This window comes from Pocillopora verrucosa, chromosome 2 (genome assembly GCF_036669915.1).
Source record: "Pocillopora verrucosa isolate sample1 chromosome 2, ASM3666991v2, whole genome shotgun sequence".
NCBI classification, from domain to species: Eukaryota; Metazoa; Cnidaria; class Anthozoa; order Scleractinia; family Pocilloporidae; genus Pocillopora; species Pocillopora verrucosa.
This window is the reverse complement of record NC_089313.1, coordinates 13,652,012-13,664,004: the sequence shown is the minus strand read 5'-3', so window position 1 is coordinate 13,664,004 and position 11,993 is coordinate 13,652,012. Positions and strand designations below refer to the sequence as shown.

The following is an 11,993-nucleotide window of genomic DNA, read 5'->3' as shown; positions in this document are numbered from 1 at the left end:
GATACAGCGAACTCTCGAGTGAGTCACCTGATATTGAGCCCATACCCTATGGGGTGGATTTTTCGCGCAGCCAAAGGAAGATAGGGGAAATTAGGCGTCAGTGAAGTCGGTCTCTCACTTAGAGTGCTCTCCGATTGAGTGTCAACAAACAAAACCAAAGTAATCACTTAAGCCATTCAGAACAATGGTTATCATCATTGAACAACGAGAACTCAAAAGTAAGACCAGGAGAACTGCTTCAACCCTTTAACTCCCAAGATCTCATTAATAGTTCTCCCTACTGTCTGCCATAAAACACTCATGGCTTCAATTTGGAGAATTTGGTATTGCATCAACTTGAAGTCCCCTAATTGAGTTTTCTTCTTATTCTCCTCACTTGTCTGCTTGATTGTGTATTGATATTGTAGCGAGAAATTCTGCTTCGGTCACTCATAGGATCTAAAGGGTTAAGCCCGAGAAACGCTATAAATCAAGCTAGGATTTATGTCAGTTTTGATTGGTTGAGATGGTGGTTGAGGTTTGAGACCAAAATCACAGAGCGAAGTAAAGCAAATCCAAGCACTCCAGAATTACTTTCCGACACTCCACTGAAAATTGCTCTCGAGGGTAATTACACCAACAATATTAGAAATTCTACCACAACATTTTTCCAGCTCAACATGCTTCAGATGATCCAGTGATGGTCGCATCAGATCTGACAGAGGTAGACGAAGGATAATGACTACTCTTAGATTCATCAAGAATGAGACCAACCAAAAATAAATTCCAGAGTCTTTTCAACGTCACCGTCCCCTTTACGAGTTTACATTTTGACTTGGTCATAATTTCTTTCTCCACTTAGAGATCATTCGAGTGTCTTAAATAAATCGCAAAAGCCACTGGCGACCTGAAAAAAGAGCAGAGAAACGCAAATGACGAGTCGCCATTTTTACAACTGATTGCCTTTGGCGCGGGTTTTAAAAGTAAGGCAAAGCATTGGCAATTCTGTAAGTTTCAACAATTTAACAACATGAAAACGACAATAAAGGGAGACCCTTCAAAGAAATCGCAGTAGTGCCGTTCAACTTCATCTCCATTTCTCGGTGACACAATGTTTAATTAAAGACATCGCATGTGCGTATCGAGCTTAAGAAGAGGCTCTCGCAAAAAGCTTCGCGTCGGCACTTTCCAGCAGGATCGATGGCACGGTGTCTTGAAATAAAACTATGTAACGTAGACAGAGAAAGAAAAATAATCTGACCAGATGAGCATACGGTAACGGTAAAAGAGACCTCTTTTATGCCCGTAGTTTTCGTTTGCAGGTTTGCAGTCATCGTAAAATGAGCTGCTAGCGAAGACATGTTTACACAAAAGCATAACAATTTAGCCTACTGTGCTCAGTTCCCTAAAGAGTGTATAAACAGTGCTAATATTCTCTCAGCACACCTCACTCCCTTTGCGCGGAGTGGTTTTTATTCAAATGGCCACCTGGCGATATAACGATTTCCAAGAAGTGAACGAAATGAAAGGAAAAGGGTCATCATACAAAAATGATTGTTTTGTGTGCCGTAAATAATTCGTTTCCAACCAACATCTTAAACATATTACTCAGTCTCAGGTGTTTGATTAAACCGCGCCTCCGATTACTTCGGTTGAGTACACTACACATACTTCCAGTCGGTAATGATCGAGTGAAAAATTTTTTAAAAGATTCTGCAGGTCCGCACCAGCGTACACAGACTTATGATTTATAATCGCGCGCGTTATGGCCAATGTAAACCTGTCAAGTAATACACAGCAACACAAAATTCAGTCGCATGTGCACATACAAATACTCATTACTTTTATGAGCAACAATTAAATAATCACATCACTGAATTTATTATCTATCGCCAGAAGTCTGTTATCAATAACTACTGTACTTTGAATACTACATAATTAAAGATCTTTAACATCTACTTCATATTACTACTAGTTTAGTTTAAATTTACTATGATTATTAACATGTGCAGCTCAACCTTTGGGATCAGAATCAATTGAGTCCCATTAAACCGATAGTTTGCGAAAAAAAAGGGACAGGAATTGGCAGATTAACCCTTGATTGACAAGGCACAGAGCTACAGTAACAACTTTAGAAAAAACATGTCGAAACAAAGGCAGGCTTTGTAACAATTATTCCATTGAGATCTAGAGAAGTCATGAAAAAGAACCAAAATATTATGGGGAGTTTCTCTTAAAAAAAAAAAAAAAAGTTTTGTTCTGGGATGAAAGTTAATTTTAACCCCCATATGATTATGATTTCTGGTACATGTACACAAGGTTTTTAGAGATTCAATCTTAAGTTGCTGTCCGCAACATGAACCAGAAAGATACTAGATGGAAAAAGAACAACAACACAAACAAAATGAGATTATTACACTTTAAATAATATTGCAAGTCAGTCATCTAAAAAATTCAACATAACCAATAAGGACAAAAAAAGTTCCCCTAAAATGATAATTTTAATGCAATTGTTGTTTAGTGTCTGTCGCTTTCCTGGTCCTCATTACCAATACACTTTAGTTTGAATTAACCTTTAGATAGTACACTGAATGCAAACAATTCAGACACAAATCAGATGAACAGTGTTGATTAAATTGAGACGTTTAAATTGTACCCACAACGAAAAGGTAATAAAGCTCATAAATACCACAACAATTTAAGCATAGACTGGACAGTACATAAACAAAGGTGGGTTTGTTTTCATTCACTCCCGAAAAAACCCTAAGTTGTTCCCTCTCTCAAGTTTCTCAAGGGCCACCAAACAAGGATTGAATGAAACTAAGGAACCCAGCTTGCAAGCCATGCTAGAGCAAAAGGAAGGCAATAATCATCTTTACATGATACTACAAAATTAGGCAAAAAAAATCACTGTTAATATATTACAGAGATATGAATGCAAAGTTTCTGACAAAGGAGTGATTGTGAACATACTCCATGTCACACACCTTCTAATCTTCATGAAAAACTACATGTATAAATTTTACAATAAAATTTCACAGTTTTCACTTCTTAGGTTGTTGTACAGGTTGATTTATAGAAGTCTTCCTAAAAACAAGAAAAAAAAAAAAAATGTTTGAACTCAAAGTTAATTTGACACCTGGCATGACCATAAACTATGCATTACAAGTAAATACTAATTTTTAATTTCATTTACAAGTAAACATGGACTTAAAGGAAATCATTTGAATAAGAAAATGTGAAGCACTGACCCTGGTTGGATGCCAATAGGGACAGTTAGAAAAATATCATACTGCAGCATACAGTATCTCAGAAATACCAATAAACAATGTATTGGCAAGTTGAAGCCACAGACTGCACATTCAAGCAACAGTGGCAGTTACACTAGACAGTACATGTCTTCAGTGTGTTGTTGATTCAACCAGCCCGAGTGTGTTAAACAAAGTTTTTTGCCATTGCCAATAATTTACAACGAGTCAATTTTTTTTTAATTGAAAATAAAAACGTACATGGGGAGGGTGTTAATGATAGACAGGTCTCTACAACAAATACAAGTTAACCCTTTTTTACTCTTAAGATCTGATTGGTAATTCTCCCCTCTAGCTGCTACACATATCCTTGTAAATTAGTTATGAGAAGTTGTCGTTAGATCAAGACAACAACTTCTCCCCGATAAGTTTGAATATTCTCATTAGCCGTTTGCTGGATAGTGTTAGGACATCACTAGGAGAAGTTTCATATTGATCACTTCTGGGAGTTAAAAGGTTAACTGACTCAGGTTGAGGTTTAGATGACCTATACTGTTGTTGTTGTTGTTGTTGTTGTTGTTGTTGTTGTTTTTCTTGCATTTGCTGTGGTCGAATATAAAGTGAGGGGCCTACATATACTTCAAATTTACTGTTGCCAAAAAAGAAAGCTAAGAAAAGTGGAACACAGGAATTGTTGATATTGCTTGTGCAAGGAGCTAGCTATACATTAAATTTAATCAAAAGGAAAAGTGCCACTACAGTAGCAGTAGACATCCAGTTCAATAGACATGTCATATATACATGTCATACATACTGACAAACAAAACCAACACAAATTAAAGGCTGTATAATGCAAAGAGGTCTGAAGGAACAGACATACAGACAAGACCTACCACTTAGAAAAAAACATACCTCTTCAAATATCACATTCTATGCCTCACTGTTGGCCATGGTGAAAGTCACCAAGGTAGGGTGACCCAGGATAGCTAGCAGTCTCAATAAAAATAAGTTCTACACAGAATAACAGGAAAAACAGGAAAAAATGTTATTGTGTAAACAACATACATTTGTATTTTTCATGTATTTTTTCACACACATAGGGGAGTATAATCAAAACCTAAAGTGATCAGTCTTATGGAAGAGTGATGGTCTCAGTGATGGTAGAGCAGTCATGAAAAAGATTGTTGAAAGAGATAGTAAGTGGTCAAATGGGAAATGAAAAATAACAGGGGGGGGTTGGGGGCAGGTAATTGCAGGTGTCATGTTGTATTGTTAAAATGAAGATTACACTCCAGACTGGGAACTAATCTGGACAAAGGGTCTAAGATAAACTATGAATGTTGCATAACACCTGACCTACTTTTATTACCTTTAAGTTTTTCTTTGGGAAGATCATCCAGCTCAGTTTCAAATCTAAATGGCTCCTCAGCCACAGGCTGTGAAGGTAAAAATTACTTATTATTACTTGTACCATATGGTTTAACAACAGGACAGTCAAATTTATTATTTAAACTAGTAATAATCAAAAATTAGTAAAGTGCATTCGATCTCTAGTAAAACTCTTTTATTGTACTGATTGCACAGAAAAAAAAAACTGTGTCTTCAGCTCAAGGCAGCCAAAAAAACATTTGCACATGAGATTGAGGCTATTTGTGCCACGTAGCTAGCCAGCCAGCCAGTCCAAAATGGTACCCAATACCTGACATCACATGGCATCACAATCAATCCCCTTAGGACTGGTCCATAAAACCCTTGAGAGTGATTTCCGTAAAAACATCACAATTAGTATGCCTTCTCCCTCATCGAATACAAATATCAGATCATGTATTCTGATTGTCAGGGTGAGGGCTATCTTGGAAAGGACTGTTGTGAGTGGTGGTGACTAACATCCTGACAGCCTTAGTGGAAGTCATCATCAAAGTCAAATCTGATGATGACTTCTGCTAGGATCTCAAATGACATTGATTTATGATTGTTTTGAGAGATTCATTTTTCAAAACAAATGGAGTGCTCTATGTGCAGGAATTATATTTTTGTTAAATAAAAAACCTGTGTTCACTTTTACATGTACAGTACATGTAAGTTTCATAGTCAAGCAAGGAAGTGATAACTTGATGTTTTTTGCATACAGAGCAATAAGCTAACAAATCCTTCCTTACCTCATCTTGTGGGTCATAGTACTGCTCAAGGTAAGGATGAGCCAGAGCTTCCTCTATTGTGATCCGTTTGTCGGGATTGAAAGTTAACATCTTATCTAACAGTTCTATAGCTGTAAACAAGGACAGATAGACAGTTAATGAATAGCCTTAAACAACTGCAGTCAGGTACAATATTTAACCCTATCACTCCTTAGATCTCATTAGTTTTTCTCCTTACAGCAACACTCTTCTCAAAATGTTAGTTTGGAGAATTTGATATCCACTTATACTCCCCCAATTAAAAATTTCCATTGTTCACATTACTTGTCTGCTTGGCCTTGTATCGATATTATATGAAGAAATTATGAGTTATTGTCAAAATACAAATATCCAAAGTGAAAATTTTCACACCAATCAAACAAATTTTCCTTTTTTTCCAAAAGCAAATGTAAATTTTTCAAAAAAATTTTTTCCCCTATATATTATACTTACATATGTACATACACTATACTTACTTCTTACACGATGCTTACACTACATTTACTTGCACTACTTACACTACATATATTACAATATAATTACACTAGTCAAATTGAATTACAGTTGATCTATTTCTGTTATTGTTTGCATGTTAATTGTTCAAGTCACAAAGAAGAATTTTGTTTGTTAATTACACTACATAGAAAAAGTAAAATTGGACATTGCATTTATGAGGTACTTTTGGACTTGACTCGTTGAATATTTAACTTGAAACATACAAACATCTAGTTGCCAATGTGATGACTAGACCACGACTTTCAGCTTTCAGAGAGAAAATATTACATGTAGTTGCATTGGTGCGCGTATCAGTTGCACTCTCAAGTCCTGTTCAGTGTATGAGTTGCAAACCAAAGGCTGCATCAGACAACATATTACTGATGTGATGTCGATAGTTATTAAGAGCACAGAGAAGCCATATACATCTAATTGGTACCTTTGTTATCAGCTACAGGGAAATATCTTTGCCATGGAACTCTTGGTTTAAAGGCTAATGACTGGATGTAACTACGTGCCTGGGCAAATGAAAGAATTAAAAAAAACACTATTAAAAGGGTATTGTTGTTAAGTATGGGTTGTTCTGGGACATAAGAGACCAATTGCACACCAGATATCAATTGCACAACATCAGAAGGCAAGGCTACATGCAGATTGCTTTATGTGCCCAAAGATACACTGTAGATAACTATACAACTAACCACATGTAACAGGTACACATGCACATGCTCAAATAACAAAACAATAAAACAAAAGCAACAACAAAAACTACAAAAACAAAGAAAACCCCCCAATATACATGTACAAGTTCAGCAAATCAGTTGACAACATGTATGCAGTTTTCCAGGCAAGTGATAGAATTTTATCAGTTTTAATGTGTTCCATTCAACACCTGCTATCTGATAAACTCTATCACTTGCTTCAAAGCAATTGCTAGCTGTACTTAAATAAACACTGTAAAACTGTCACAAATATAAAATCATACCTAAGAAAACACATGCAGACTAGTGTGTAATACTGTACCTTTTCATTCATAATACACTGCAAATCTTCCTGTGATGGGGACCCCAAAACTTCAAGAATGCGGTTCAACTGATCTAAGTCTGTACACAACTTTTGTAAAGAAAACAATAACTGCACGGTTCTTATAATATACATTTTGTAACAGCAGGTAAGATAAAGAAACATACTAAAATAAGCATACTGAGGCATACAGGCAGGCAACTTCCCTAAAAAAAGAGATAGAGAGAGATTCTATTATCAACCCTTTAACTCCCAGAAGTGATTTACTAGTAACTTTTCCCTATCATATCCATACATTATCCAGCCAACAGGTAATGAAAATACTCAGACTTATCAGAAAGAAGTTATCTTGATCTAACACCAAACTCTCAGAACTTATATACATGTACAGGGAAATATGTACCAGTTAGAGGGGAGAGTTAATAATCAGATCTTTTGGAGTTAAAGGGTTGAATACAACATGCAGTATTTGCATGCATGTCTGAGGACCCCTTTTTTGACAAAATATTCAATTGGCAACTGAAGTCCTTTGTGAAGTAAATGTGGATCTATAGATGCCTTCTGTGTGATCCCATCTTGAAGAAGCCCTACCATCCCAAGGGCCCACTGATAGGAAACCCTTGATCACTACTTGGAGGTGTATTGGGAATTTTAAACTATAACAGAGAAGGCTCTGTGCATGTTTTTTAAAGCACTCATCTTACTGAATCATCACTCCATAAACAAAAGAATTTGGAGTGTGTTTCTTCCAATATCCTTATAAAGATTTGCAAGTAGGGTGCAAATAGTATCTAACTTCAACAAAACATTTCAAGAAAATGTTTGATCTACATGTATTTCTCCAAATTAAATAGCACACCCAGTTAATGACATGAATTGAGATACCTACACAACTCTATTATCAAAATAGGATCAGTGTTACATTACGAGTCAGCTCTCATCCTCTGATCAGCTGATCACTTTTAACATTGTAAAAGTTTTTCAGTAAATTCAAGGATACAATGCTTTCCTGGAAACAGAGGGCGATTTGACAACATCTCTGCAAGAATGCAGCCCACAGACCAGATGTCAATAGCCTTGCTGTAACCTTTGGAGTTCAGCATGATCTCAGGAGCTCTGTACCACCTTGTTGCAACATACTCAGTCAAAAATCCAGTGTGATCGTGTTCAGGATCAGCTACACGGGCCAGGCCAAAGTCACAGATCTGAAAACAAGCACAACAAAAACATATAAATAGTTCAGCAGCAGTATTTGCTTTATTGCCTGATTGTCTGGTTACAAGTACATGTAGTTATGTACTGTCTGATCGACTGTTGTTCAGAGTTTTTTGTTGAAGCCATGGCATTATGATCTTTACTTTATTCAACTGTTTAATATCTGTCACAGCTATTTTATTCAGTGCTATAGCTTAAGTGCTTATGGGAAGAGGGTTTTTTTTAAACAGTTTCGGCAATTTTACTCATAGTCCTAGTTTACAACATTTTTTTTTTTCAATGTGTTATAGACCAGCAGTTCACAATCAGTCATTGTAGCATTTATTTTCATTGTTGCTATGATGTGATTTTGGTTCTCAGCTTTTCACATGTTCTTCCAGCTATTCAAAAATTTTGGAAAAGACCCTGGTCAGTGACTGAAAGTCAGTGACAATTTGCTGACGTGTGGGGAAGTCATCATCAGAGTCAATAAAAAACATTCTTGATCAATCCATGGTTACACATGATTACCCCTTAAACCCCTAGCTTCTAATTTCTCCTTTCAGTATCCCCTTTGTTAAAAAGTTAGGGTCACAAGAATATGTACGATTCCCAATTCAAAAGGTTTCTGATAAACAAATTCTCCTTTTAAGTAACATAGGAATTCAGGACAGTATGGAGAATATGTATGCACGTGTAAGGGTATTAACCCTTCAACTACCAAGATCTCATTGATAATTCTCCTTACTGTCTGCTATACAGTTCTTGTGAAGTTAGCTTGGAGAATTTGGGATTGGATCAACTTATAATCCCCTAATTGATCTTTTTCTTTATTCTCATCACTTGTCTCCTCAATATTGTATTGATATTGTAAGGAAAAATTATGTCTTGGTCACTCGTGGGAGTTAAAGGGTTAAGAGTTCAAAGTATGGTTCATCAAAACTGACTTGTACTCAGGTTAAAAATGGTGGTTGCAGAGACTAACAACAGTCTTTCTTAGGACTGACCACAACCCAAACAAACAAAGAACATGATAAACTGTCACTAGTGCAATCAAAACCATTTACTCTGTTACAACTGTTAGTTCTATCAGTAAAAGGCTTCTACCTCTTTTCTTTACCATAAATTTAAAGTTTAAAGAACATTTTCAACTATTCGACTGCAATATTTTTCAAGCAGACAAGGGATCTGTCACACAAAAATCGATAAATTTGTATCTTACTGTAAAAGTACCTTGAGATCACATGTTGTGTTCAGCAAGAGATTACTTGGTTTCAAATCCCTGTGAAGCACATTGGCTGAGTGGATGTACTTTAGTCCACGCAAGATCTGGTATAGGAAGTAGCAAATGTGGTCATTGCTCAATTTCTGTGTCTTGAGTAACTTATACAGATCAGTTTCCATCAGGCTCTGAACAATGTAGCTAGATGGAAAAATTCAGGTTAAGGAAAAGAACCTACAATGGTAGATTGGCACAAGTATAAGCCTCTTTGCAAATCTTCCTCCCAGATGTTTGCTTGTGAGGGAACATCTGGTTCACCAGAACAATTCTCCTATGTGATTGGTTAACAGAAAGTATTTTCTCTAAAGTGCAGATGTTACAAATGATTAAGACCACTCAGACATGTAGTTGTAACTTGGCCAATAAGTCATTTTTATTTCAAAATGTCCCCTGCATGAGAATTTTTGTATCAGTATATAATCAATCTGCAATGCTGCAATGTCTCAGTGGCACTTTGGAAAAGACACATAAGAACTCTCATTATGATCAACAACAGCTTATTGATCAAACAACTCTGAAATGCAGACATCACAAACATTTAGCAATAAACGACAACAGATGTAAAGACACAACAATATAATGTTTTGAAATAAGAGCAATGTAAACAGTTGACTACATTTGATGAGCTTTACCCTCAAAGGAGACAGTCACGGCACTATTTTAAAACTGAAACGGGAAAATAATTTGGTTGAGAAAGTGTTCGTGGCTCAAAACAAAGCTTGACGCATTTTGAATGAAAAAATTCATTTTGGGTTTTAATTTGAAAATCATGACGCTTTAAGTGAAGTAGTACAGTTGTTAAAGGAAGGCACTCGGTACTGCGGTTAAAAATATGAATATAGCATGCTTACGAGGAGAAACAACAAAAAATAAGAAGGCTTTTGGAGAAAATCGCTGTTGCGGATCGCAAAATGTAGCAATATGTGATGTTTCGCTGCATTAAGTATTCTTGCACTCACGACATGCTAAGAAATGGAAGTAAAACTTAAATTAAGCACATTTTTACAAATATTTCGTAAAATTAATACGCATAGGGTGACTCTTAGTTTACACTACGTCATTCTTTAAAACATTTTGATTTCCATGCTTTGAAAAGCTGCTTAAGATAAGCAAATTTATAGTGTAATTGTTCGGCTCGTGTTACTACCGAACTTAACCAACATTGAAAATTAGAAATTTCTAGAGAAATGGTTGTAATATTTAACGTAGTTCTCAAAGGATACACATCTTTCATGTCATCAATGTTTGGAGCGCGGATTATATCCATTATTCCGATGATCTGCACAGAAAGGAAGGAAATTATCGACTACTGGGTCTAAGATGCATAACACGTACGTGAAGAAGATGGTAAATGCTACAACGAGAGAAACACGACCCACGTAATAAAAATTCTAAAGCGCTGATGGAATGTTCCCATACGCGTCACGTTCCTCTCAAGAGTCCGTCTACAAGCCTCACTCGTGTTTTTTTACAGTACTTACATTCTCGTGTTTAAATCGACGTAATATCTTAATCTCTCGCAATGTCCGTTGACAGTACGTCTGATGCTCGAAAGGACTGATTTTCTTGATAGCCACTCTCTGTCCTGTGGCATTGTCCAGCGCTGAACTGTGTAAAAAAGAAAAAGAGCAAGAACATGAAACGTTATAATTTCAGTCAAGTAAATGCAGAGCAAATCGAATACAGTTGCGAAGCTATACTCCGTTCAAATTGGCTGGGAGAACGAAACATTTGGTGTCAACAGCGGCCTCCTTACCAAACCATTCCATAAGCCCCTTCTCCTATGTAACTGAGATTCGTATAGCGAGGTCCTACATCGAATGCTTGGCCCCGAACGACTTCAGGCGGTAAAGGTGCCGCCATATTTGAGTCAGCTTCCGTTTCGTCTACAACGCGGTACCGAGGCTGACGCACCCTGCAGTAAAAGTCTAAAAATCCCTGTTCCCAGCATGCTGTCCGACATGCGCAAACTTAGGCACGTATAGAGTGCAAATTAGCCCTTTGCTCTAGCTAGAAACAATTGTAAATTTATCATAAAAACTTAGTTCGATCAATTCAAGGCAACTCTTTTTTATTCATATCTGTAATCATGAGGAAGGTTGATTTGCACCCGAAAACTGACACTTTTATCATGGATTTGCGCAAAAGCTCATTCTTTTCCGTGGAGAAAATTAATGCTGGATATATTGTAAAGATAGGTGATTACGCATCCTGTATTGAAATTTTAATTCTTATTTTCAATAGACCGTTAATGAAAAAAATCCCTTCTCTTGTCCACTGGCGAATATCAACACAGGAGGGAAGTTGATTGGAACTTCCTCTCCTGGACTCACGCCCACTCACTCATCAAATCGGAACAAGAAAGAGAGCAACCCATAGCGTAAGGGAAAAAATATAACAGGAACTTCATATTTGGATATTTTTTCTTAAATTTTTTTTGAATTTTTTTTCTTAGCAGGAAGTAAAGTTCTTAGCAGGAAGTAAATTATCCACTTTGTTAAAGAGAAACAAGTCAGTCTCTGTTTATACCGCTTTACCATGATTTGCTCGTTTATACACGGATTAATGTACGCAGTTAAAATTTTTTTCCCTTTT

General features: G+C 36.5%; 1 protein-coding gene across 1 annotated transcript; it reads right to left on the bottom strand.

Annotated features, from left to right (window-relative positions):
• Positions 1-2,384: 2,384 nt before the first annotated feature.
• On the bottom strand, positions 2,385-11,296 carry LOC131789605 (mitogen-activated protein kinase 1). Its single transcript, XM_059106768.2, has 11 exons — positions 11,155-11,296; positions 10,880-11,006; positions 10,622-10,677; positions 9,350-9,539; positions 7,923-8,127; positions 6,923-7,002; positions 6,339-6,417; positions 5,387-5,496; positions 4,597-4,663; positions 4,140-4,238; positions 2,385-3,066 (listed from the first exon to the last, which is right to left on the bottom strand). The coding sequence occupies exons 1-10, from the start codon at positions 11,259-11,261 to the stop codon at positions 4,165-4,167; spliced, it is 1,095 nt and encodes a 364-aa protein (XP_058962751.1). The 5' UTR covers positions 11,262-11,296; the 3' UTR covers positions 2,385-3,066; positions 4,140-4,164.
• Positions 11,297-11,993: the final 697 nt, after the last annotated feature.

Excerpts from the sequence above, each read along its gene's own strand:
- LOC131789605 (XM_059106768.2), bottom strand. The coding sequence starts at position 11,261 with ATGGCGGCACCTTTACCGCCTGAAGTCGTTCGGGGCCAAGCATTCGAT. Across the intron at positions 5,497-6,338 it reads CCCTGTAGCTGATAACAAAG|CTATAGAACTGTTAGATAAG; the intron begins GTACCAATTAGA and ends CCTTGTTTACAG. Across the intron at positions 4,239-4,596 it reads TCCCAAAGAAAAACTTAAAG|AACTTATTTTTATTGAGACT; the intron begins GTAATAAAAGTA and ends TATTCTGTGTAG.